Source organism: Dipodomys spectabilis, unplaced genomic scaffold (genome assembly GCF_019054845.1).
Source record: "Dipodomys spectabilis isolate Male_0828 unplaced genomic scaffold, ASM1905484v1 ptg000039l, whole genome shotgun sequence".
Lineage (NCBI taxonomy): Eukaryota > Metazoa > Chordata > Mammalia > Rodentia > Heteromyidae > Dipodomys > Dipodomys spectabilis.
In genome coordinates, this window is record NW_024870716.1 from 14,470,587 (window position 1) to 14,497,373 (window position 26,787).

The 26,787-nt window shown below is 39.4% G+C and overlaps 2 protein-coding genes across 6 annotated transcripts in view; one reads left to right on the forward strand and one right to left on the reverse strand.

Annotated features, from left to right (window-relative positions):
* Positions 1–292: 292 nt before the first annotated feature.
* Positions 293–24,811, reverse strand: Fgfr1op2 (FGFR1 oncogene partner 2). 3 transcript variants are annotated; one of them, XM_042677467.1, is made up of 7 exons: positions 24,671–24,811; positions 15,170–15,318; positions 12,692–12,809; positions 11,865–12,007; positions 8,921–9,034; positions 5,740–5,853; positions 293–2,715 (listed from the first exon to the last, which is right to left on the reverse strand). In XM_042677467.1, the coding sequence occupies exons 2-7, from the start codon at positions 15,302–15,304 to the stop codon at positions 2,578–2,580; spliced, it is 762 nt and encodes a 253-aa protein (XP_042533401.1). In that variant the 5' UTR covers positions 15,305–15,318; positions 24,671–24,811; the 3' UTR covers positions 293–2,577. The 3 variants fall into 3 exon arrangements, with proteins under 3 accessions (XP_042533401.1, XP_042533399.1, XP_042533400.1); XM_042677465.1 differs by lacking the exon at positions 24,671–24,811 and adding an exon at positions 17,404–17,752; XM_042677466.1 differs by lacking the exons at positions 8,921–9,034; positions 24,671–24,811 and adding an exon at positions 17,404–17,750.
* Positions 24,812–25,242: 431 nt separating this feature from the next.
* The window catches only part of Ints13 (integrator complex subunit 13), a 45,077-nt gene continuing 43,532 nt past the window's right edge, over positions 25,243–26,787 (forward strand). Inside the window, exon 1 of one of the 3 annotated variants that reach the window (XM_042677452.1) lies at positions 25,243–25,492. In XM_042677452.1, the coding sequence (XP_042533386.1) occupies positions 25,395–25,492 (98 nt within the window). In that variant the 5' untranslated portion in view covers positions 25,243–25,394. The remainder of the gene's footprint in view (positions 25,493–26,787) is intronic. The other 2 variants (XM_042677454.1, XM_042677453.1) reach the window with 2 other exon arrangements.

The following is a 26,787-nucleotide window of genomic DNA, read 5'->3' on the forward strand; positions in this document are numbered from 1 at the left end:
TATTTAACCCAGTATAGATGATGAAAGCTGCATGATCAGCAATACATTGCTGGACAATTCCTAAGAAATACAATGAAGAGGGCTTGGAAGTTTGGCTCAGGTGGTAAAGCAAAAGCCAAGGAGTAAAAGCCAAAGTTTTAGAAGAAACCATCCTTTCTCTCTCTCTCTCTCAAAAAAAAATATACACAAATAAAAATTGTTACTAAGTACTAGTGTTACAGAGAAAATAGACTTGAAAAATAAACTGCATGAAAGCATGTAAATACTTTTCAAACTAAAGTGAAGACCAGGCCAGTTTTAATTATTCATCTTTATTGGCAAAACAGGATTGTACACAGTTATATATGAAGTACATACTAAGACATAAATTTAAGATTGTTTATTTAAAACAAAAATGGATGTAAATTTTGCTACACAACAAAGCAAATATCTTAACACTCAAGACCTTCAGATTATCTAGAAGCAAGACGAACAAGAATTAATTAACTCAACTTGTTTGTAAAAAAAAATTACTAAGTAATGTTTAATAATAGAGCTGCCACATCAAATTGTCTCAGACTTGATCTCAATATGTAGCTTATTTTCTTTAATTTTTACTTGTGTAAAATCTATTTGAATGACAATAAATAAATACTTTCCTAAACACCCAACAGAGAAGTTTGAAAATAAAAAATTCACTTATAAACTATTAAGGCCTCTGAATGAATTTATTTAATAATTTGGTCCATTAGCCCTTTTCTGCTCATTCTGCCCAAATTTATCTCATTAACTCCAAATCTGAGAAAACATCAGAAGTGAGAAGTTTCAATTTTACCAATATATGAAATTATACATAAGAACAACCATGTGAAGAAGTATCTAATTTAACAAATTCTATGTGCAAAAGTAGAATATTTTACTTGTGGTAACTTTAACATGTATATTTAATCATATTTGATATTCTTTTATTCTAATGGCTATCTTAAAAAGTTAGGTTTCAAATGGTAGTAAAGCACATTTATATCAATTTACTGTACACATGTTTAAAAATGAGACAAATCCTTATAAATCCAGATTTCTACTCTTCCTTCCCACGTGAAAGGTTTTTTATTTCCCCCGTTGGGTTCTGGGCCTTGAACTCAGGGCCTGGGTGCTGCCCCTGAGCCTCTTTATATTCAAGCCTAGTGCTATACAACTTGAAGCCACTGTGTTACTTCTAGCTTTTTCTGAGCAGTTTACTGAAGAATTTCACAGACTTTCCTGCCCTGGCTGGCTTTGAACTGTGATCCTTAGATCTCAGCCTCCTGAGTAGCTAAGATTACAGGTGTGAGTCTGGCTCCCACATAAAAGGTTTAAGAAAAATCTTGCAGGTTATAAGGACCAGATGGAACTTAAAATAGACTCAGAAACTTAAAAAAAAAATCTATTTTTTTCTCTATCTTAAGAATAATTACTTTAAAAAAAATGGGGGTGGGGAAAGGTTCCAGAAACCTTAGGAGTTCTGAGTTTACTTTGAAATAATCACACCCACCTTGCTTTCTCAAATATTTCAACTCTATTGGCTAAATGAACTAATATACTTAAATAATCAGAAGAGAAAAATCATGTTTTGTTAGTTGTGGGGCTTGAGCTCAGGGCCTGAGCAAAAAATCATATTTTCATTAACTGAGAACCAAAACTTTTTCAAAGGAGTAGTTGAACCTACTAAATATGTCTACTGTAAGACCTTCTTTCTTAGAAAGTAATATTCCTTCTCTTTCATTCTTAAAATGATAATTCGTACAATTAAGTCATGGACAACTATTAGCTAAGTATCAGTGATAGTAAATTATCTAGAAGTAAATTACAAAGATTCATGGTATATATTTGTTGATTTGACAAATGGATAAAATGTAGTCTGAGGATTTTCCATTAAAAAAAAAAAAAACACAACAAAATCATTTATTTTAAATTGAGATAATTCTATAAAATTCCAAACATTTATTGGGAGTATTTGTTTATCTGCAAGTAATCTAGAATAGTAACATCACTGTTACTTTTGAGAACTGCCTTGCTATATAGGTTCAACAGTCACTGTGAACATGTTTCATTGGGCCACCATACATTAGATCAGTTCCTGCTTCTCAAAATACATTAGATCAGTTTCTGCTTCTCAATTATGTTCTGGAATAAGTTATGATAATTAACTATACTTTTTGTTGTTGCTACTGTTTTTTTTTTTTTGGTGGGGGAGAGTCCAGTACTGGAGCCTGGATGCTGCCCCTTACTTCATTCAAGACTGGTGCTCTACTTTTTTAGCTACAACTCCACTTCCATTTTTTGCTGGTTAATTGGAGATAAAGAGTCTTAACAGATTTTGTTGCCCAGCCTTGCTTCAAACCACGACCCTCAGATCCCAACTTCCTGAGTACCTAGGATTACAGGTGGAAGTCACTGGCGCCTGGCTTCTGTTGCTGTCATCTCTTTAACTAGGGAACTATATTTACTATAGATGGGAAAAAGGATTAATTGAAATTTGAGTTTTGTGTCATTCATTCATTCACAGGCCAGTTCTAGTGACTAATGAAGCTGTGCCCGAGGCTCCAGACCTGGCACCCCTCAGCTCTTCCGCAGGCTCAGGTCACTACTGGTCACCAAGGCTGACAAAGATGTGCTGTCAGATACATCCTCCTTCCTCAAGTTCAGAAATGATTCTCGAGTGATCTGAAGAATCTCTCTCAAGCCTTTGTTTTCTTGCTGTAAGGAGGCAAGGGAAAACAAAGATGGTCACCACTTAGCTACAAGTGGAAGACAGACAACTATTTTAAGAAGCTAAACATATACAGGCAAAACACATAAAAACCAAGTCCTGTAACTGGTATTGATAGGCAATATAGGCAATTGTGTGTGTGTGTGTGTGTGTGTGTGCGTGTGCGTGTGTGTGCGTGCGTGTTAGTACTGAGGTTTGAACTCAGGATCTGAGTACTATCCCTTTTGCTCTGCCACTTGAACCATACCTCTACTTGCAGCTGGAGATAAAAGTTTCCTGGACTTTCCTGCCCAAGCTGGCTTTGAATTGTGATTCTTAGATCTTAGCCTCCCAAATTAGCTAGAATTACAGGTGTGAGCCACTGACACCCATCTCAAACTCTCTTGTTATATATACACATGTAACTGGATAACAAATTGTAGTATTTGAATGTACAAATATAGCAGAGAAGAAGAAAAGAACACGTGTATTTATATAAACTCATAATGACAGGCAATGATATCCTGTGACTCGAACCTCTCCATATATCACTACTTTTCAGGATAGCACTAAATGTGTTTCCTTCACTAGAATTTTGACAGCAATAGAACTGGCTGAATAGGTGATTTTTTTTTTTTTTTGGTTAGTCATGGGACTTGAACTCTCTCTCTCTCACCATTTTGTCTGTGATTTCCCTTCCTAAGTTTCAATGACAGAAAGCAGGGATTAGCAAGCCATGTGGCCTGAAGCCTGTCTCCCAGAATTTAATTTTACTGGAACACAGTAATCCCTATTTGATTTTGTGTCTGCTTTCAAATTACAGTGGCAGAACGAAGCCAAGTATAAACACTCTAAGGGCTTGAACTTAGGTTCTGGTGCTGTCCTTTAGCTTTTCCACCAAAGTCTGGAGCTCTACTAGTTGAGCCACACCTCTACTCCCAACTTTTTACTGCTGAATGGGAGATAAGAGTTGCTTAGATGTTTCTGCTTGGGCCGGCTTCAAACTACAATTCTTAGCCTCCTAAGTGCTACAATTACAGGCATGAGCCACCAGCACCTAGGTTTAAAATGAAACTCTTTGGTGGGTCATGGGGCTTGAACTCTTGGCCTGGGCCCTGTCCCTCAGTTTTTCAGCTCAAGACTAGTGCTCTGCCACTTGAGCCACAGCACCACTTCCAGTTTTCTGTGAGTAATTGGAGATAAGAGTCTCATGGGCTTTCCTGCCTGGGCTGGCTTTGAACTGTGATCCTCAGATCTCAGTCTCCTGAGCAGCTAGGATGACAGGCATGAGCCACCTGCACCTGGCCTTTGTTTTTTTGTTTGTTTTTTGTCAGTTGTGGGGCCTGAACTCTGGGCTTGGGCACTGTCCCTGAGCTCTTCAGCTCAAGGCTAAAGCTCTACCACTTGATCCACAGTACCACTTCTGGCTTTTTCTGCTTCTGTGGTGCTGAGGAATCGAACCCAGAGCCTCATGCATGCAAGGCAAGCACTCTACCACTGATCCACCTTCCCAGCCCTCAGATTAGGGTTTGTATAGTCAGAAAAATCAGTGTACAAAACACATTAGTTGACTAAAAATTATGCATTTGAGCCAAGCGCTGGTGGCTCATGCCTGTAATCCTAGCTACTTAGGAGGCTGAGATCTGAGGATCACGGTTCAAAGCCAGTAGGAAAGTATGTATGAATAAACCACTCAGAAAACCAGAAGTGGTACTGTGGGCCAGCCTGGTGGCTCACACCTGTAATCCTAGCTACTCAGGAGGCTGAGATCTAAGGATCTTGGTTCAAAGCCAGCCTGGGCAGGAGAGACTGTGAGACGCCTATCTCCAATAAACCACCAGAAAACCAGAAGTGGCACTGTAGCTCAAGTGCTAGAGCACTTGCCTTGAGCTGAAGAGCTGAGGGACAGTGCCCAGGCCCAGAGTTCAAGCCCCACTGCCGACCAAAAAAAAAAAAAGAAGTGGTACTGTGGCTCAAGCTGCAGAGCGCTAGCCTTGAGCTGAAGAGCTGAGGGACAGCATTCAAACCCAGAATTCAAGCCCTATGAGTGACAAAAAACAATAACAGCAACAACAAAAAACCTCTGTGTCATCATGATTTTTTTTTTTTCTTTGCCAGTCCTGGAGCTTGAACTCAAGGTCTGAGTACTATCCTTGTGCCTCTCTGTGCTCAAGGCTAGTGTTCTACCACTTGAGCCACAGCACCACTTCTGGCCTTTTCTGTTTATGTGGTGCTGAGGAATTGAACCCAGGGCCTCAAGCATGTGAGGCAAGCACTCTACCACTGAGCTACATTCCCAGCCACGTCATCATGATTTAACAGACTAAAAAATTATAAACTGTGCTAGGTATAAGTATCTCATACCTATAAATACTAGGTACTAAAGAAGCTGAGATTTGAGGATAAGATTTGAAATCAGTCCAGGCAGGAAAGTCCATGCAATTCTTATACCCCAATTAACCATCAAACATCCAGAAGTAGAGATGTGGCTCAAGTGGTAGAGGACTAGCCATGAGCAAAAAAGCATAAGGACACAACACCCAGGCTGAGTCCAAGCCCCAGGACTGGCCCATATACCCACATTCATACTCGCCCACCAACACACAAATTTACACATTGAAACTGTACATTTACCTAGTAAGAAAAGCAATATACAAAAAAAAAAAAAAAAAATCAACATTCTTCTCCCCCCCTCCCCCCCCACCACAAAGTGACATATGTCTTTACTATCATGTCCAGATGGGATGTGAGGGAAGGCAGAGGTGGGGGTGGGAGGGGGACCGGAAAGATTGTAAGCTAATGACTCCATGTCTCTGAACTATAGATTCTCCTGTGGAGTGGTATACTGTAAGTTACTAATGATCCTAGACTCCTGCATTGCTATAGAATGGTCTGACATGAATATATAATCTCCGATTAAGGAAAAGATTCCTCCATACACCTGAAGAGTGCGAATCTTACAAGATGGAATCTGTTTCCTGGTATGTCTATATGTGGACAGTTATCACCTACACTTGGAATTAAAAACTTACTTCGAGTTGGAATATCCGTTCTTGTTCCTGGCAACCTTGCTTCTCATCAATTTCAATGGCTTTCCTCATTACTGCTGCCATTTCAGTTATCTGGTCAACATGTGCCTGTAACTCCTGAAAGCAAAGGTTGGGAGTTGGGAATCAGTACATCAGCGATATTTTACTATTCTGGTTTCTGGATCCCTTCCATATAATTACTAAAATCTGTACTATCAGTGAACACAAATGGGATAGTCAGATCACAACAAAGCTGGATGACCATAGTACCTTAGAAGTTAAATTCATTAGGATAGAATTAAGGATAAGCAGCACAATATAACTAAACCAAATAGCAAGAAACTGACTCATTTCACATTTCTCATCACAACGAGGAACAACATTTTCTTTGTCATACTATGACACTATTATTGGTCCAAGCAAGACAAACTTGACACATTCAGTCTTTCTTCCCTGAAGCCTTCACAATGTACAAAATCTAAGCCAGTCTGGAACCATCGCTAGAACATCCTCCTCCTTCAGAGCAGGGACAGTTTCCTGTTTGTACCTGTCCATTCTTTAGTGTTTGGTACATAATAAATATTAAGATGGACAAAATTCTGCCTTTCAGCGTTAAAATGTTAAATAGCCTTTTTGGTTAACTGCTGAAAATATACTCTCATTTGGCAGACATATAAATTTTTCCTTCTAGTCTATTTTTAAAAATTTTTTATTTAGCATACCTATTATGTACTTGGTGGGAAAGAATAGGAAGCTTGTTAAAATATATTCCCTGACCTGAAAGAGCTTACAGTGAATAATATAGACAAGAAGGTTTAAATCAGCAGAAACTTGAGATTAATCATTTTATCAATAGATAAATAGATTCTATAGATTCTATTCTATTCATTGGTAGTGGAAGTTACTTTACCATATCAAGGCTAGCCTAAAAAATAGAAAAGTAACTCCCTGAACAGACATGAAGTTTCTTAAAAGTTGTATATAATCCTCTATAAAAATAATCTGAGGAGCTGCCAATGTTGCTTAGTGGTACAGTGCTTGCCTAGCATGCATGAGGCCCTGGGTTTGATTCCTCAGTACCACATAAACAGAAAAAGCTGGGAGTGGTGCTGTGGCTGAAGTGGTAGAGTGCTAACTTTGAGCACAGACAGGCTCAGGAACAGTGCCTAGGCCCTGAGTTCAAGCCCCAAGATTAGCAAAAACAAAAAAAAACAAAAAACAAAAATAATCTGAACCAGACCTTAAAAACCATAAAACTACTAAATTGAAGGAAATGAAAAAAATAGAACTATCTCAGCACATTTAGCATCGTATACATGCACACACGCACACATGCGCGCACTCGCACACATGCGCACGCGCACATACACGCACACACGCGCGCACGCACGCGTGCACACACACACTCACACATGCACGCACGCACTCACACATGCACGCACACACGCACGGACACGGACACGGACACACACACACACACACACACACACACACACACACACACGGTGGTATTAGGAATTGAACCCAGGTTCTTCAACATGTTAAGCAAGAACTCCACCACTGAGGTACAACCTCAGCCCTACTGAATAACCTTTAAAACAAAAATGCAGGATCTTAGTGCAGCATATGGTTTTAGTGTTTGGGATCAAACCCAGGGCCTTACACAAGCTAAGCATGTGCTCTATCTGAGCCAAACGCCCAGTACTGCTTATTTTACTTTAAGAAGCTTATATGATTTGAGTTGTGAGGACTTGGGAAGAAGGTAAAATAAAAGACTAATCTCTGCACCCAGTATATTGCTATATGAAAATAAAATCCACTGAAAAATGAGGAATTCTATCTCAGGTGCATTAGTAATACTTTTAAATAAATACTCAAGTCACATGTAGCTAAGTGGCCTCCACACAAAGAAGTAAAGACTATTTCCATCATTTCACAAAGTTTTGCTGGACACTTAAGCAATTAGATTATGATAGCAAAATGAATCAAGATAATATTTTCCATATTCTGTAATAGTTAAAAAAATCCCCCAAACCCTCCCTCTACAGTAAAGCAAATGTAATGTTTAAAATCAATAAAGTACTGATAAATGCAGTACCCAATTAAGTAAATAAAATTTTTTGATTATTAATAATTTTCTCAATTTCTGTTTGGTTAGCTCTGTGGTGCTGATCTGAGTAATAACACAAGTAATTCAGCAAACAGATATTAAATTTTTAGGATAGAACCTGTTCTAACAAGATCATTAGAAGAAATACCCCACCCAATACTTCAAACAGAGCAATATTTTTATAAGGCCTAATGGTTAGTGGTCTACTTGTCAAATATAAAAATCCTTAAGAACTACAGAGCCAGGTGCAGGTGGTGCTCACCTGTAATTCTAGATACTCAGGAAGCTGAGGGCTGAGGATCATGGTTGGGCAGGAAAGTCCATAAGACTCTTATCTACAGAAAACCACAAGTAGAGCTGTGGCTCAAAGTGATAGAGTGCTAGCCTTGAGCAGACACTGCTCAGGGACAGCATGTAGGCCCTGAGTTCAAGACCCACAACTGATGGAAAAAAGAAAAACAAAGCTTTTAATTGCCAGAGAAAGCAAGAAGTATGACTTTAGAATTGTTTTGAAGCCACAAAGAACAGCATAATCTTTGAATTGTTGTGAAATGCCTTTCATTCTTGTTTGCATTCGTCCCCATTTTGCTCAATAATGATCTGATATAGTTGAGATTTTGAAAAGTAAAAGTGAAGACACCATGGAGAAAGAACTACTATATTTAACTATAATGTCTGCATAAAAAGTATCTTTTTTTATTTGTGAACTCAAACTAAAGGAAAATGAACTAACGTTTGTTATGAAATTAGTTAAGTTCTATGAACATGTTTGATGTCTAGAAAGTGTTTTCCAGCCAACAAAAAATATAGTAACAGTAGGAGCAAACAGATGAAAAGTTGGGATGACTACCCTTTCAAATCTGCAGTCCTCTAACAGACTGCACATGCTACACAGAATGGAGGAATAATTCAAACTTTTAACCTTGAACAGCCTACCTTATGAAAACCACATCGTTCTTTGATTTTGTTTACTGGCTTGTCTAATCTGGGAAGAAAATTCAAAGTAAAAGAAGTTTCTAAACCGATCCCCCCTCCCATCCACATCCAGTAAGTTGATTGTTTTGTTTAGTGTACATTATGATTTGCTTCCCAGTGCCTCCTCTCCAGGCCGTGTTGAGGTCCTTCAGGGATGGGTCGAGATGCATCAAGGAAAAATCCCTCGGAGCTGTTACGATGGACCATGTCAATCTGTAGTACAGAGTCATTGTAATGTTAATACGGACATTATCCGTAATTTCAAGAACGAATGAGTGTTAGTTCATGTATGTTAGCCAATGGTTTGAATGTTTGTTCTTTTAAGATTTCCAAAAAGGTTATCTGTTCAAAAATAATGGAAAAATAGTATTTGCACGAAAATGAGTTCTCAAACAATATTGATATTATAAACGTACCCTCAAAAACGTTGGGGTTTGTACTGATCCTACAATAGTTTCAAAAGGTTTCTAACTACAAAATGCTGCTATGTATGTATAGTTTTTTGTGCGGGGGGGGGGGGGGGGGGGGGAAATGGTGTTTAGGCGTATCAGAGCACTAGTATCTAAACACATCCTAGAATATGTTTCTTTTTTTTTCCTTCTGGTCCTGAGGCTTGACTTAGGGCCTGGGCACTGTCCCTGAGCTTCTTTTTTGCTCAAAGCTAGGACTCTACTAGTAGAACCACAGTATCACTTCCAACTTCTGCTGAGTAGTTTATCACAGATAAGAGTCTCACCGACATTTCTACTTGGGCTGGCTTCAATTAGTGATCTTAAGATCCCAGCCTCCTGGGTTGCTACTAGGATTACACGCATAAGCAACTGGCACCAGGCTTAGAATTTTATTGTTGTTGTGACTTTACCCTACTTATTTGCTTACCCATTTCTGCTTATTAAACTACCCCAATAATTCATTCAAGGCTGGATTTAGATGAATTTTCTTTTTTTCTCTGACATCATTCTAGATTCTCCTCATGAGAACTTTAATACTGCAGTAACTGATCATATTTCTATGATACCTTATCTTCTATTACATAGTTATGCTAGTGTCTTTAATCTCTCCATTATACGGGAAGCTCATATTAGTGTGTTAATAGAAGTTTATTTAGTTGAACTTTCAGTGTCTCCTTTTTGGGAAAAATCAAAAGCACAAACATTAATGTGTATTAGTTGAAATTAATAATAACTAAATTTGATAGAAGGTAAAATCAGCACTTGGATTTAATTTACATGAATATAATTTACATGAATAATAATTTATATGAAAATAGTTTATAACTATCTTATGGAGTGTTTTAACTGCTAATTAAAAGTTCTGGTAAATGGTAAAATAAAACATTTAAGCTACACACCTAATATGCTTTAGAAAACATTTGCTCTGTCATGGTTTAGTCACATGGAACTAGAAAGCTGCACTGTCTTAAACACCTATTTTGTGCGTATCATGGAATTCCTTTTCTTTATCGTCAAAATTTTTATTTTTCAGTGGAGGTATGGCTTAAGTGATATAGCATCATCCTTCAGTGAACAAGCCAAGCAAAACACGTGGCCCTTAGTTCAAGCCCTAGTACGGGCACATATTCTTATTTTTCAAGATGTAAACCATAAGGGCCTTTGGAAATTTTCAATATTACATTATCTTACCAAAAATTTTAAGTCAATGTTCTTTATAATGTTCTCATAAATGACAGATTTTTACATTGAAAACTATCCCTAAATGTCCAAGGATCTCCATTTTAATAGGTGGCAAATACTGTAATTAGATTATATAAACCCAATTTTATTATTTTTCAATAATTGAGAATGATAAAAATGTATCTTATAATGTTCGTAAAAACTAATAGTAGTTTACCATGATCCATTACAGATACTGGCCTAGTTGCCACAATATAACTTTTCATTCACATCAGCAATCCTAGCTACTCAGGAGGCTGAGATCTGAGGACTGCAGTTCAAAGCTAACCCAGGCAGAAAAGTCTATAAGACTCTTATCTCCAATTATGCACCAAAAAAAAGCTGGAAGTGTAGCTGTGGCTCAGTGGTAAAGAGTGCCAGCCTTGAGCAAAAACATTCAACTCATAGCACCCAGACCCCTAGTTCAAGACCCAGGACTGGCATACAAACACAAAAAATATGAATGTCCAGCAAATCTAGGGGTCATAGCAAAGAGAAAAGATACAAGCATGACAAAAGATAAGCAGCAGGAGAAGATACTCATGTCTCATAATTTCAGTTCTATGATGCAATAATGGAGAGGGACTACATTTTAATAGGTTGGGTCCTTTCTTCTTCCCAATCCCATGGTTTGCCATTACAAATCAGGATTATTCATAATCTGGGTGAATTAGTGTCATCCAGAATATAGCTGTAAGAAAAGCAAAGCTACAGTTAACTGCTTTCAGTCTTTAAAAAATTTTTTAGGGGCTGGGAAGGTAGCTCAGTGGTAGAGTGCTTGCCTTGCATGCATGAAGCCCTGGGTTTGATTCCTCAGCACCACATAAGCAGAAAAAGCTAGAAGTGGTGCTGTGGCTCAAGTGGTAGAGTGCTAGCCTTGAGCTGAAGAGCTGAGGAACAGGGCCCAGAATCAGGCCCCACGACTGACAAAAAAAAAAAATCTTTTCAGTATTTTGAATTTTATTTTTACAAGACTTATGTATAACCCAAATGTAGAAGAAATATTTCTTCAAAACAGAGACTCTTACAAAAAATAATTTTGAATCTTAAGAGACTTACCTTCATTTTCAAAAGTTTATTTTTTTAATGTATACCTATATATATATATATATATATATATATATATACACACACACACACACACATATATACACACAACCAGGAAACAATGCTTTCATCATTAGAACCAATTCTACAGAAAATGATATATAATGAAGAATTAGAAAAAGAAAAAGCAGAATATGTCAAGGAAAAAGATGCAGTATTTAATATTATTAAATTGTGTTAATGCAAATCTGTGATTTTTAAAAACTCTAAATCCCATACTTGTCCCTCTATTCCGTCTGAAGCTCCACTATGGCATGGATTACCTTGGAATGCTGCTCTTTTAACTTCATTATTATCCCAGGATCATCTCTTTTGCTAGCCATTAGCAGTCTAAACATCTGTTCTCGGTACTTGCTCATTATAAGTTCCAAGGCGGACTGATGCTCTTCCAAGGATGTACGTAATTCTATCAAAAATAAGTTTATTGTACTCAAACTTGAGTTAAGCATATATAAAATATCTTCCATATTACATTATACAAATATCAACTGACAACTTAGAAGGAAAAAAAAAGGTAAATATCTACCCATAGACAGGTGCTGGTAGGTCACATCTGAAACCCATCTATCTACTCAGGAGACAGATATGAAGGTCTCCATATGTAGCCAGCCCAGATATAAAAATCCATGAGACTCTTATCTCCACTTAACCACTAAAGGGTCAGAAGTGAAACTGTGACTCAAATCATAGAGCATTAGCCTTGAGAGAAAAAGCTAAGAGACAGTGCCCATGCCAACCCAGTACCAGTACAAAAATACATACATATTATCTATATCTAGCCAAGGGTCATAGAATTTAGAGTCTAATGGAGAGAACAAATACAGGGTAAGCACCGAGCTAGTACCCCAAGCAGTAGGACTTCAAGCAATGAAGTTTGTGTAATTCATAGGCAAAAAAAAGTAATGAGAATTTGAAATGATGCCAACCACATAAGACAGTATATAAATTGCAATAAATATGATTAAGGCAAAAAAGATTAAAACCCTTAAGTTGGCTCTTTTCCTATTTGGGAAGCAAACTATTCCCTCCAATACCACAACTAGGGATTAAAGTCTCTGCAGCTTCTACACATAGTGGCCATTGATCTTGCCTTTGTTCTCTTGTTGCAGTTCTCTGATTTGTCTGTTTTCTTGCTGGATTCCCATAACTAACGTGGACCGAGGTCGATGCCTTGCAACTTCATTAAGTTCTTGAATTTCTTCCTGGTACTAATGAGAAGATTGAAAAATTACATTGTGGGGAGGAAATATTTACGAACTTTATCTGACATGTAAAAAAATATGAACAGCCCCTCAAAAAATTAAACATAAGGAGAAATGAAAACATATTTCTACCCCAAAACTTGTTTACAGATATTCATAGCAAATATCACTGGGTACAAATAGGAATAAAGGAGTGATACATGCTACAGCATAAATAGATCATGAAAGCATTGTTAAGCAGTAATTACTAAAAGCCACTTACTATATCATTTCATTTATATAAAATATCCAGAATAGGCAAACTCAGAGACAGATAAGTAGGGTTGGGGTTAGGCAGGTAAAATTAAACTAGTAAGAAGGGAGGTTTGGGGTGATCAAGGTATCTGGTTTGTGTGTTTTTGGTCTTTTTTTCCCCTATGGTATATCCTTTGTTCTCACTGTATTTGATTTTGGTACCCTGGGTATTGTATATACATTTATCTGAATTAGGGAAAGAAAGGGGAACAACAAAATGGTGAGACAAAGGACAAAGGGCAAACCAATGCAACAGCAATACTCACAAGACAGTATGTTGGAAATGAACTGTACAATTTGGGGAGGAACTTGGGGGGAAAGTGGGAGAAAAATGAGGGAGGGAGCAACAAGTTGGACAATAAATGTACTCACTACCTTATGTGTGTAACTGTAACCCCTCTACACATCACCTTGATAATAAAATTTAAAAAAATACATAAAAGACCTAAAAAAAGGAAAAAAAAAAACAAAGTATCTAGTTGTACTGTCTATCAATATATTAGAATCCAATGACCTGCATGCTTCTAAACTTTAGGAGTTGGTGATTTTTTAGTATATGTGAATGTTGTAACAATGATAGTAAGTGATATAAAGCTTACGCAAAAGAAATGCAAGATGATTTTATTTTTTCCAGTTGTGGGGCTTAAACTCTGGGCCTGGGCACTGTCCCTGAGTTCTTCAGCTCAAGGCTAGCCCTCTACCACTTGAGCCACAGTGCCACTTCTGGCTTTTTCTGCTTATGTGGTGCTGAGGAATTGAACCCAGGGCCTCATGCATGCGCGGCAAGCACTCTACCACTGAGCCACCTTCCCAGCCCTGAAGATTTTGCTTTTAAAGGTGAGATTCTAACTTTATAATTATCCTCATTTACTTCAAGGCATTCTTATGAAACACTTAGCAATGAATTTATTCCAATACTCTTGGCTCTTAACTTCAGATGTCTCACTCCTTCTTTTTTTAAACTAGTCAATATCAGGCAAAAGTTTAGGGAAGCACCTGAGTCAGGCTGGACAGTTATAGAATGAAATCTGTTTACAGCAACCCAGCTGTGAAACAGAATGGGTGAACTTGCGTTGCTATTTTCAGTAGCTTTGTCAAGAGTGGGATTCCATGCTTGCTTCCTTTTACAAATGTGCTCTAATAAAGTTGGAAAATACATTTTCCTTTCTAATTACTGATATTAGAAGAGATTAGATTTCTTTTGAGTTGAAAATTTTTACCAGAGGACAGCTTAAAATGGCAGCTGTACTCCATGGTTCACTGGAAGGTCTTGTCATATATGACAGACACAGCAAGAAGCAAAAATCTCATTTCTTTTGTAACTGGAAGCATTACATGAAAAATAAGCTAGAAAATAAGAATGTAATAACTACTCACATTTTCAAAAACTATTTAGTTGTTAAATAGCATCATCTACGTACTTCTATTAAAAGAAAAACAAAAATTAAACATTTGTACATTATAAAAGATACAGCATAGCTGGGTACTGGTGGCTCATGCCTGTAATCACAGCTACTCAGGAGACTGAGATCTGAGTATCTCAGTTAAAATCCAGTTCGGGAAGGAAAGACTGTGATACTCTTATCTCCAATTAGCCACCAGAAAAACAGAAGTTGCATGTGGCTCAAAGTGATAGAGTGCTAGTGCTAGCCTTGAGCACAAAAAGCTCAGGGATGGTGCCAAAAAACAAGTAAGAAAATACAGCAAAATGAGTATCAACATTAAAAAAAAAATCATCTGGTCTTTATGAAATGCATCTAAGACCTAAAGAATTCACTTATTTTCTAAACTTCAGTGTCAGAAAGGTAATCAAATCTATAGGTTTTTTATCTATATACAAACATGAGTCACCCTGAACATGGCAAAATGATATTCTAAAGTAAAACTTACAAAGACTCTTATCTCCAGTTAATTACCAAAAAGCTGGAAGTGGAAGTGTGGCTCAAGTGGTAAAAGTACCAGACTTGAGAGAAAAAGCCAAGTGAGTGCTAGGCCTTGAGGAAGGGAAAAAGGGAGGGAAGGAGAGAGGCAGGGAAAAGAGAAAGAATAGACACACAAGGAACAAGCCAAACCTGCTTCATTGCTTCTACTCGCTTGTTGAGAGCCGTGGTCTGTTCGATCAGAGACTCTGCTGCGTCATCATGGTCTCTCAACCTTTCCACCAGGGCTTTAGCATCAGCAAGTGCCTTCTCAATTGTGCAACTCATTTCCAAAGAAGTATCTACAATTAAAATTAAAATCAAGACTCAAAATAAAGCCAGTCTATCACTTTATTTTAGTTCCATGTCAATCAAAATGTCTCTTAGGCTTCATGTGTTATAAGGTTGTTCACTGTTGGGGGAGACACCCAACAAAACCCTGCAGTCTTGCTTGTTGGGTGAAGACAAACATTAAGATAAATCTGACAGGATGAACTCCCCTAGCCTTGGCTGTCAAGTGATCTATGAGGCTTCTTGAGAATGCATACTACTGATCAGCTAAAGTACCTTTATCATGCTATGTCAAAGTCTCAACCTTCTCTTGCAGAAACTTATACAACAATGTATTATAGGCTGGACCTATAATCCTAGCTATTCAGGAGGCTGAGGTCTGGGGATCATGGTTTAAAGCCAGCTCAAGCAGACAAATCTGAAAGACTTCTTTCTTTCTTTCTTTCTTCCTTCCTTCCCTTTCTTCCTTCCTTCCTTCCTTTCTTTCTTTTTTGTCAGTCGTGGGGCCTGAACTCTGGGCCTTGGCGCTGTTCCTTATATCTTCGACTGTAGACTAGCGCTCTACCACTTGAGCCTCAGCCCTGCTTCCGGCTTTTACTGTTTGTGTGTTGAATCTAACCGAGGGCCTCATACATGCAAGGCAAGCACTCTGCCACTGAGTCACCTTCCCAGCCCTGGGACTTATTTCTAATTAGCCACTAAAAAGCTGAAAATGAAGCTGTTGCTTAAGAGGTAGAGCATAGCCTGGTGCAAGGAAAAGCTCGGTAAGTACACAGGCCCGGATTGGTACCAAAAAATAAAAAATAAAAAAAAAGAAGCATTATTCTTTGGTGCTAGCTGGCTCATATCCAAAATACTAGCTATTCAGGAGGCCATAACCTAGAGGATCACAGCTTAAAGCCAGCTTGAACAGAAAAGTCTGTGAGACTCCACTCCCAGTTTAACCAGAAAGCTGGACTCAGAAACACACACACACACACACACACACACACACACACACACACACACAAATATTACTCAGTCGTAAAGAGTAAAATTCTAACATTTGTACAATGGATGAAAATGAAGGACTTTCTGTAAAGTGAGGCTGAGATCTGAGGATCTCAGTTCAAAGCCAGCTCAGGCAGGAAAGTCCATGAGACTCTGTCTCCAATTAACCACTAGAAAATCAGAAGTGGTACTGTGACTCAAAGTGGTAGAGTGCTAGCCTTGAGCAGAAAACCTTAGGGACAATACCCATAATACCCATGCTCTGAGTTCAAGCCCCAGGACTGGAACAACAATAAAAAGAAACTGGGAAGGGTTTGTGGAGGAACAGGGTGTGGAAAAGTGCGCCTTGACAATGCATGTTGTATGCATGTATAGAAATAATATCCTGAGGTTTTTTGCAATGGTTTGCCATCAGAACGTAGGTGTCATGAAAACCACCACTAAGTCGAGGCCAAAATGGGAAAGGAGAAGACTCATATCAACATTGCCGTCATTAGACACGTCGATTCCGGCAAGTCTACCACTACCGGACATCTGATCTACAAATGTGGTGGCATCAACAAGAGAACCATTGAGAAGTTCGAGAAGGAGGCTGCTGAAATAGGAAAGCGTTCCTTCAAGTAGGCCTGGGTCTTGGATAACCTGAAGGCTGAGTGTGAGTGTGGTATCACCATTGATACCTCCCTGTGGAAATTTGAGACCAGCAAGTATTATGTGACTATCATCGATGCCTCAGGACACAGAGACTTTATCAAGAATATGATTACAGGCACATCCCAGGCTGACTGTGCTGTCCCTATTGGTGCTGCTGGTGTTGGTGAATTTGAAGCTAGTATCTCCAAGAATGGGCAGACCCGTGAGCATGCCCTTCTGGCTTACACACTGAGTGTGAAACAGCTCATTGTTGGTGTTAACAAAATGGATTCCACTGAGCCACCCTACAGTCAGAAGAGATACAATGAAATCGTCAAAGAAGTCTGCACCTACATTAAGAAAATTGGCTACAACCCTGACACAGTAGCATTTGTGCCAATTTCTGGCTTGAATGGTGATAACATGCTGGAGCCAAGTGCCAATATGCCTTGGTTCAAGGGATGGAAAGTCACCTGTAAATGCGGCAGTGCCAGTGGTACCACCTTGCTCGAGGCTTTGGATTGCATTCTGCCACCAACTCGTCCCACTGACAAGCCTTTGCGCCTGCCCCTTCAGGATGTGTACAAAATTGGTGGTATTGGAACCATCCCTATGGGCCAAGTGGAGACTGGTGTTCTCAAACCTGGCATGGTGACCACCTTTGCTCCTGTCAATGTCACAATTGAAGTAAAGTCTGTTGAAATGCATCACGAAGCTTTGAGTGAGGTTCTTCCTGGGGACAATGTGGGATTCAATGTCAATGTGTCAGTCAAAGATGTTCATCGAGCAACGTTGCTGGTGAGAGCAAGAATGATCCCCCCATGGAGGCAGCTGGCTTCACTGCTCAGGTGATCATCCTGAACCATCCAGGCCAAATCAGTGCTGGCTATGCCCCTGTGCCGGATTGTCACACTGCTCACATTGCTTGCAAGTTTGCTGAGCTGAAAGAGAAAACTGATCGCCATTCTGGTAAGAAGCTGGAGGATGGCCCTAAATTCCTGAAGTCTGATGATGCTGCCATTGTTGACATGGTTCCTGGCAAGTCAATGTGTGTGGAGAGCTTCTCTGACTATCCTCCTTTGGGTCATTTTGCTGTTCGTAATATGAGGCAGACAGTTGCTGTGGGCATCATCAAAGCTGTGGACAAGAAGGCTGCTGGAGCTAGCAAGGTCACCAAGTCTGCCCAGAAAGCTCAGAAGGCTAAATGAATATTACCCCTAACACCTGCCACTTCAGTCTTAACTGATGGTGGAAGAAAGGTCTCAGACCTGTTTATCTCAATTGGCCATTTAAGTTTAATAGTAAAAGACTGATTAATGATAACAATGCATTGTAAAACCTTCAGAAAGAAAGGAAAATGTTTTGTGGACCATTTTTGTGTGTGTGGCAGTTTTATGTTATTAGTTTTTAAAAATCAGTACTTTTTAATGGAAACAACATGACCAAAAATCTGTCACAGAATTTTGAGACCCATTAAAACAAAGTTAAATGAGGGGAAAAAAAAAGAAATAATATCCTGGTATTTTGCAACAATAAAAAATTATAGTACCAAAACCAAATTGGAGGGAGGAGATTAAATAAATCTAGCTAGACACAGGTGGCTGATACCTATAATCCTAGCTACTCAGGAGGCTGAGATCTGAGGATAATAGTTCAATGCCAGCCTGGATAGGAAAGTCTATAAAACTCTTAATCCCAATTAACTACCAGAAAATTGTAAGTAGTGTTGAGGCTCAAGTGACTGAGTGCCAGTCTTAAGCAAAAAAAGGCCCCTGAGGTCAAGCCCTGGTATACACTCTCTCTCTCTTTCTCTCTCTCTCTCTCTCTCTCTCTCTCACACACACACACACACACACACACACACACACACACAAAATAGCTGAAAGAACTAAAATAATAAATATACAGATCCACATACTTCAGCATGTTAGGAATTACCTCCACAGAAAATCAGCAAGGATAGAGAGAGGAAACTACCTACTGAGGTGTTCAATTGATACTTATAAAATGCTACAACCAGCAACAGCAGATAAGGAACCTGTGGTTTTACTTTGTATCATTTCAGTTACTCATGACCAACTGTTTCCAAACTATCAAGTGGAAAGTGCTAGAAGTAAGCAAACTCATAAATTCTGGACCACATGCTATTCTGAGGAGCATGAACACAACTGGACATCTACACCTACTCCTGATCAGGAAATGAATCCACATTGGTCTTGTTCCCCACCACATAGTCCCTTAGCTACCATAGAAGTTATCAGACTGTCCATTGCACAGTGCCTGTGTTCAAGCCATACTTTATGTAATCATGTCTCCAATGACCAATAGCAATGATGCTGGCAGTTTGGATATGCCAAAGAGAAACCATAAGGTACTTGAAGTGAAAAGAGACTCAGGGCAATAGGGAAAAAATAACTGTGTATCAAGGTTGTTAAGACCTATAGTAAAAATGAATGTTCTCTCCATGAAGTTGAGAAGAAAGAAAAATAAATTTGTTAGTTTTCCTGTTGTTGTTCAAACTACAAACATTACAGCCACTTGTATATGCTTGGTGCTGGTGGTGGCTCCCATCTGTAATCTTAACTACTCAGGAGGCTGAGTCTGAGGATTGAGGTTCAAAGCCAGAGCAGGCAGGACCAAGTCCATGAGACTGTTATCTCCAATTAACTACTGAAAAGCTGAATGTGGAGTGTGACTCAAGTGGTAGAGTGCCCACCCTTAGCAAAAAAAGCTAAGGCACTCAGGCTCTGAGTGTAAGTCTCAGTACCAGCACCAAAATAAATAAATTAAGGAAAAAGAAATCCCTGGTGGTACATCTCAGGGGTCTACAGCATGCTCTGCATTTGAATCTTAACACCACCAAAAAATAAAAGAATGAAATAAAAAACTTGCTTTTTAATCCTCCTAACAAAGGAAAACAGTGTCAAGATATTATATAGGTGGAAGAATCTGTGAGCAGAAGAAAAATATGTTCTAATGGATAGCAACATTGTGTGCCAGAAGGCAGAGAACCAAAGGGAAGACTTTAGCAAGAGATCTCCTGAAATATATGACCCCAAGCCATTTCTTGAAAGGGATGATTATACAGATCCAGGAATAGGTTTAACCTGAAATTCCTAGAGAGCTTGTATAGGATGATGAAGAAGCTGAGGTCACATTTCCAGCAAGGCTGAAGGCTAGTTAAGGAGAAAGGAGAAGATACTCAGTAGAACATATGCTTATAAAAGCAAATGAGGAACCAAAGTGTAAAACATGGAAGGAAAGATAAGATTCTAGTGTGAAGGAACACTGCATGGTATGACAGGCAGGTGAAGAAGCCACAAATACTAAAACATAAAAAAAAAGGTTATTTTGAGAAAGATTATATTCACATAAGTTTCATTACAGTTATAATTCTTTTCTATTTTATTACTTGTGTTGTTACTACTGTTGTACTGTAGTTGATTTGAAGTTAATCCATTATAGGCATGCATGTACAAGGAGAACATTATATATAATATTTGTGTTTTTCTGAATTCATTAGGGGTCTTAGAACATATTCCCTCACAGGTAGAGGTGAACTATCATACACATTATTTTGAAGTGTACTCAGGATATTCACTAGGACAGATCACAAAACAAATCTTAATAAATGTGAAAGAATTGCAATTATGTAAATTTTATTTTCTGATTACAATGGTATTGAATCAGGTACTACCTAAACCTTCAGAAACTAGAAAAGGAAAAAAAATCAAAGTAAATAGAAGCAAGTGACAAAAAGCAAGCAGCAAGATTAAACCAGTGAACAATAAAATAGGAAGACAACACAGAAAAACTATGATTAAAAAAAAAATTCTTTGGGCTGGGAGCGTGGCTCAGTGGTAGAGTGCTTGCCTTACATATATGAGGCCCTAGGTTCGATTCCTCAGCACCACATAAACAGAAAAAGTCAGAAATGGTGCTGTGGCTCAAGTGGTAGAGCGTTAGCCTTAAGCTGAAGAGCTGAGGGACAGTGCCCAGGCCCAGAGTTCAGGCTCCACGACTGGCCAAACAAAAAACAAAACATAACAAAATTCTTTAAACAGATCAATAAAGCTAGGCACCTGTGGCTCATGCCTGTTATCCTAGCTACTGAGGAGGGTGAGGTCTGAGGATGGAGGTTTGAAGCCAGAATGGGCAGAAAAGTTCAGGAGACTCTTATCACCAATTAACCACTCAAAAACTGGAAGCAGTACTGTGGCTAAGAGGTAAGGCACTAGCCTTGAGCAAAAGAGCCCAGGGTCAGCAACCAGGCCCTGAGTTCAAGTTTCAGGACCTGTGCATGCACAGCACCTGCACACACACACACACACACACACACACGCGCACACGCACACACACACGCACACACACACACACTGACCAAGAGAAGGGAGTAGAGGAAAAAGACAAGGTGAGCAAAAGAAGAACCAGGCACAATAGTAGAAGCCTCTTTTCTCAGAGGCAGGAGGATTTTAAGTTCCAGCCAAGCTTGGGCTACATAGAAAGACATGTTACAAAATAAAACAAAACAGGGGCTGGGAATGTAGCTTAGTGGTAGAGTGCTTGCCTAGCCTGCATGAAGTCCTGGGTTTGATTCCTCAGTACCACATAAACAGAAAAAGCCATAAGAGGCGCTGTGGCTCAAGTGGCAGAGTGCTAGCCTTGAGCACAGAATGGCTCAGGGACAGTGCTTAGATCCTGAGTTCAAGCCCCAGGACTGGCAAATAAAACAAAACAAAACAAAACACAAAAAGAATAAAAGAAATAATTGCAGGCTCCTAATTCATTCTAAGTTTAAGAGAATACAATAATAAATCTTCCTCACATGAACTGGATAATGTGGAGAAGTAAATTAATTCCACAAAATCCACAAATTACCTAAAGTCACACAAGAAAGGGATGACTATGAATAGTTTTGTAAGTATTAATTATAGCTATTTGAACTACATAACTATATACGCATCCTATAAAATTCCTATATTTCAGAAATTGATTTGGAGAACCTACAAAAAAATTTTCTGTACCATATAATTTCAATGGCAGATTCTAATACACATTTAAAGAACTAGTATTACATAATCTCTTCAAGAAAAGAATAATGAATTCAGTCATAAAATAATATAGCTTAACACTGATACCAAAACCACTCCAAAGTAATAAAAATAATTAAATCACTATCCCTCATAAATGCCAAAGCAAAAATCCTCAATATGAGCAACTCAAATTTGGTCATATGTTAAAAAAACAAACAAACACCATGATCAAGTATAGGTTCATCCAGAATTTAAGGCTGTAGGCCTACGAACACTGTAGTTCATCAAAGAAAACATTTAACCATACAAATTGTTGCATTAGAAAAATCCCCAAAGGAAAAGGCTTGGGGCTATTTTGTGTAATCCTAGCTATCAAGGTTGTAGAGGAAGGAAGAGGGAGAACTTGAGGCTAGTCTGGGCAAAGTTAGTGAGACCCTATCTCAACCATAAAACATAAAAGGACAAAAGTGCTACTGAAGTGACTCAAGTGCGAGAGCATTTGCCTAGCACTTGTGAAGTTCTCAGTTCAATTCTTGGAACTGGAAAAATAAAAATCCAAAGGGAAAACATTTCTAGAATACTTGATTTTAGCAGTTCCACAGACACAAGGAAAATAACTAGTTTTGTTCCTATTAACTAGCAATGAACAAGTGGAAACCAAAACTTAAAAAAAAATACTCATTTGCAACAGTCAAAATGAAACTCTTGGGCATAAATGAACAGAGTGCAGGCAGGATCTATATAGTGATAACTACAAAATGCAAAGGTGGGGAGAAACAAAATTACCCGATCCTACCAAACAAAGGAATTTCCAAGATATTAAAAAAAATAATCTCAAGCAATCATGGAAATCTATTACGAAGAGCAATTAAAAAATATTTTTCCATCTAATAAGAAAGCTTGCAATCAATCATTTTATCTAAGCGTTACAATTAAGCAATGAATATTTTCCGATAGGCTTTAACATTACAAATTAAGATATACTTAAAATATAGGGGTATATAATAATAATAATAATAATATAGGGGTATATATAATAATATGGCTCAGTGGTAGAGCGCTTGCCTTGCATGCCTGAGGCCCTGAGTTCGATTCCTCAGCACCACATAAGCAAAAAGAAAAAAGCCGGAAGTGGCGCTGTGGCTCAAGTGGTAGAGCGCTAGCCTTAAGCTGAAGAGCTGAGGGACAGCGCCCAGGCCCAGAGTTCAGGCCCCACGACCGGACCCAAAAAAAAAAAAAAAAATATGGAATTGTACCTCTTTGTACAATTAATTCTCAAGGTTACACAAAGAAAATGAACTAAATTTAAAATTTTACTTTGTAGTTAATAAAAGCTTATCTATTCAGGGAAAGGAAATATAAATAAAAGGTAGCTTAAAGTATAATTGTCTTGCAAAGTCTTAACGTGTTCAAATTTTAAAAAAACAGATCATAGTAATAAAGTATTTTCAATTTATCGGCTCATTTTCATAATTGTGCTTGCAATTTGTCATGATTTGTTTACATTGTGTACTACAGACAGCAATTAAAAACAAAACCAACCAACCACGCATTCTGTCTTGTGCCTGCCACCTGTAACACCCTATTAAGCCTCATCCTCGCCCACTCTGCCATGCTGACATCTGGCAGAGGGAACATTCTGCTGCTTATAAAAGAAAAGCCACCACCCACTCTGTTAGCAATTGTTCCAGCTGTTTACTTTTAGATTCTTGTGAAAATTTCTGTTGTCCACAAATCCATGTCCTACTACTGGGATCTACACAAAATACTGTGACTTCTGATACAACACAAATGTGTCTGTAGATGTTAGTGATCTAGTTCAGTTTAACGTTTTATATTTTTCAAGCTGGTGCCAATGTTAATTAGATAATACTAACTGATACACGAAAATAGCCAAATGAAAAGGCAGAGTGCATAAGGAATGTCAGGATGAGCTTCCAGATGGATAAAGCAGAAATGAATCTGAAAGGTACATGTAGAGGATGTTAGGACTAAGACTTTCTCAAAAGGATCAGAAGGCTGAGCTCAGAAGAAAGGAAATTCCAACTGCTAGGAGCTGAGAGGTGGCAGAGTTTTCTTTCTTCTTTCCTCCTCCTCATCTCTTCTTTTAATGGCATAGTTTTGAATATTTATCGCCCAGATGGATTAAGAAAATCTTAAATGTGATCTGGCAGTAATGTGGATTCTGTAAACAGAATACACTAAAAATTTTATTTGCATGAAAAACAATACGTATGGTGTGTGGATTGTTTTAAGCCTCAACATAATCCAGTATATTTCTGTACAAAATATAAATTTCCCCTTACTTAAAACATATAAAATAGCTAATTTAAAAAACACTAAGTGCATATTCGAAGCCTATGTGTAGTTTTCAATAAACTCAGAATGTCAGCTTTTTAAGAGAGGGGAGGGGAAAGACAGGGACGTCCAAGGAACTCATATCGTCTTAAATTATGAGACGACCATGTTTCAATTTTAGATGTGCCATCTGAAGCGCTTCTTAAGTGAGAAAAGTCCTACCGGCGCAGTGGCTCACGCCTGTAATGCAAGCTACAGGGGGCCGGGGGTGGGGGGGCGGACTGATACCGGAGGACAGCCAGGGAAGTCAAGTCCTAGGGCCGCTTGTCATCAATTAACCACCAAAGACCAGAAGTGGAGCTGTGGCTCAAGAAGTAGAGCGCCGCGGCTCGCGGCTGGGCTCACTTACTCTGCTCTCGGCCGTCAGCGTGTCCCAGCCTAGACACTCGGTGACTCAGTTCCGCCTTTCCGGCCAGCAGGAGCCGAACAAGGACAAGGAACGGACGGGTAACCAACCGGACAGGACGCGGGGCAGGCCCCACCACCGACCAGCGAGCTCCACAACCGTACAATGAGCGTGCGCGACCGAAGTGCGAAGTCTCGCGAGATTTCCATTCTGGCGTTACCTTGGGGTCCGAGAGAACCACTTGCCACGGATTTCTCTGACAGGTAGGGGCGGGGCCGTTATACTCTCGCAAAGTCTCGCGCGCTCTCCTCGAGGAAACAGGACTTTGTGGAGAGGCCGCTGAGTGGTCGGGCTCTAACCCCAGTGGGCCGTGGCCCGCTTAGCTAGCGCTGTGGTTGGTATTTTGCTCTTTGGGGAAAGGCTCTAGGAGTCATGATTATTCTTTCTAAAGAGTGACTGGGACACCTAGCGAGTAAAAACGCTCGAAGGGTTGTAGGCGCGTTCCGCCCTCTTCCGGTTGGCCCGGCGCTGGTTTAGTACGTCAGTTCTGTGAGGGGAAGGGAAGCTCGGCCGTCTGTTGGCGAGGCCTCTGTGCATGCGCGCGTCCTGGCGTGTGTGAGGGCGCGCGCATGCGCACGTTTGGACATTCAGGCTGCCTGGGGAGCAGTGGTGTGCTAGGTGAACGGGAAAACGTAGCCTTCTGTTGTGGGTACCAGACACAGATTGTATGCTGACTCTCTATCCACCCACCCCGGCTGCAGCCTTTTCCAGAGAGGCGGTGCTCCACAGCCTCTGTTCGTTGTCGCTGCAGGACCAAGCACGAAAGTAAGCTAACCTCCATCCTGAGGTCTTCCCTTATCCACTCACCTTGTACTTTCCGCCCGCCCTCCCCCCAACTCCCTTCTGCAAAGTGTCCAGAAAGAGGGGGAGACAGAAACTTCTGAGCTAAAGAACATAATGGGGTCATTGAAAACCTTGGCTTTGATGAACACTTTCACCGTGCTTAGTATGTATATTTCGAATGTGGCTTTCTCCTCAATTTAAGATTAACGTAGCAGGCGCCGGTGGCTCACGCCTACAACCCCTGCTTCTCAGGAAGCTGAAACCTGAGGATTGCGGTTTGAAGTCAACCCTTAAACAGCAACCAGCCGGAAGTGGAGGTGTAACTCAGGTGGTAGAGCTCCAGCCTTGAGTGAAAAACCTTAAAGGAGCGCATGAGGGCCCAGTTCAGGCTCCAATACCAGGACCCCTCCACTCCCCCCCCCCCCCCAAAAAAAAACAAAAGAGTGCCACATGCGCTGTTTTTGTAAGAAGTTTTGAAAGTTTATCTTCCTTACCATTGTGATGGTACCTACTTAAGTTCTCTCCTGTTCTGCATGTAAGTTATTGTGGTAAATTAAAAGAGAACGGTGGAGAATGTGACTTTGGATCCTTATCCTAATGTGAATTACTGGTATTATTTAGTTGTCTTTTCTTTTTTTTTTTGGGTCTGGTCGTGGGGCCTGAACTCTGGGCCTGGGCGCTGTCCCTCAGCGCCACTTCCGGCTTTTTGCTTATGTGGTGCTGAGGAATCGAACGCAGAGCCTCATGCATGCAAGCAAGCGCTCTACCACTGAGCCACCTTCCCAGCCCCAGTTATTTAGTTTTCTTAGGAAATGTTTATTGGGTTTTGGGTGGTTCTTTTGCTGTCTTCTTCACTGTTAGTTTTCCCTCACACTAGCCTTTGTCTTTTTTTAATAAGTTGTAAAACCTTCTCATTATTTTAGAGGGCAATAAAAAAATGGTGGATTGTGACAATCAGCAACGATCAGCGAAAGTGCATTTGGAAAAGTATTTGTCATTAATTATATTTGATAGATGTAAGGCCATCAGATACAATCATGTAAAAATTTTTTTTGACCCTTTTTTTCAAAAAGAAAAAGTATGAATTAATTTTGCTTGTGCCTGATAAAGTGGCAGTTTAATGTGGTATAGTTCATCCTTTGAATTGAGACACTTGCATAAACTTTATATTGCTTGGTGTAGGTGACTTCCTGTCATCCTCACTACTCAGTAGATTGAGAAATGAGGATCGTGGTTTAAAGCCAGCCCAAGCAGGAAAGTCCATGAGACTCTTACTT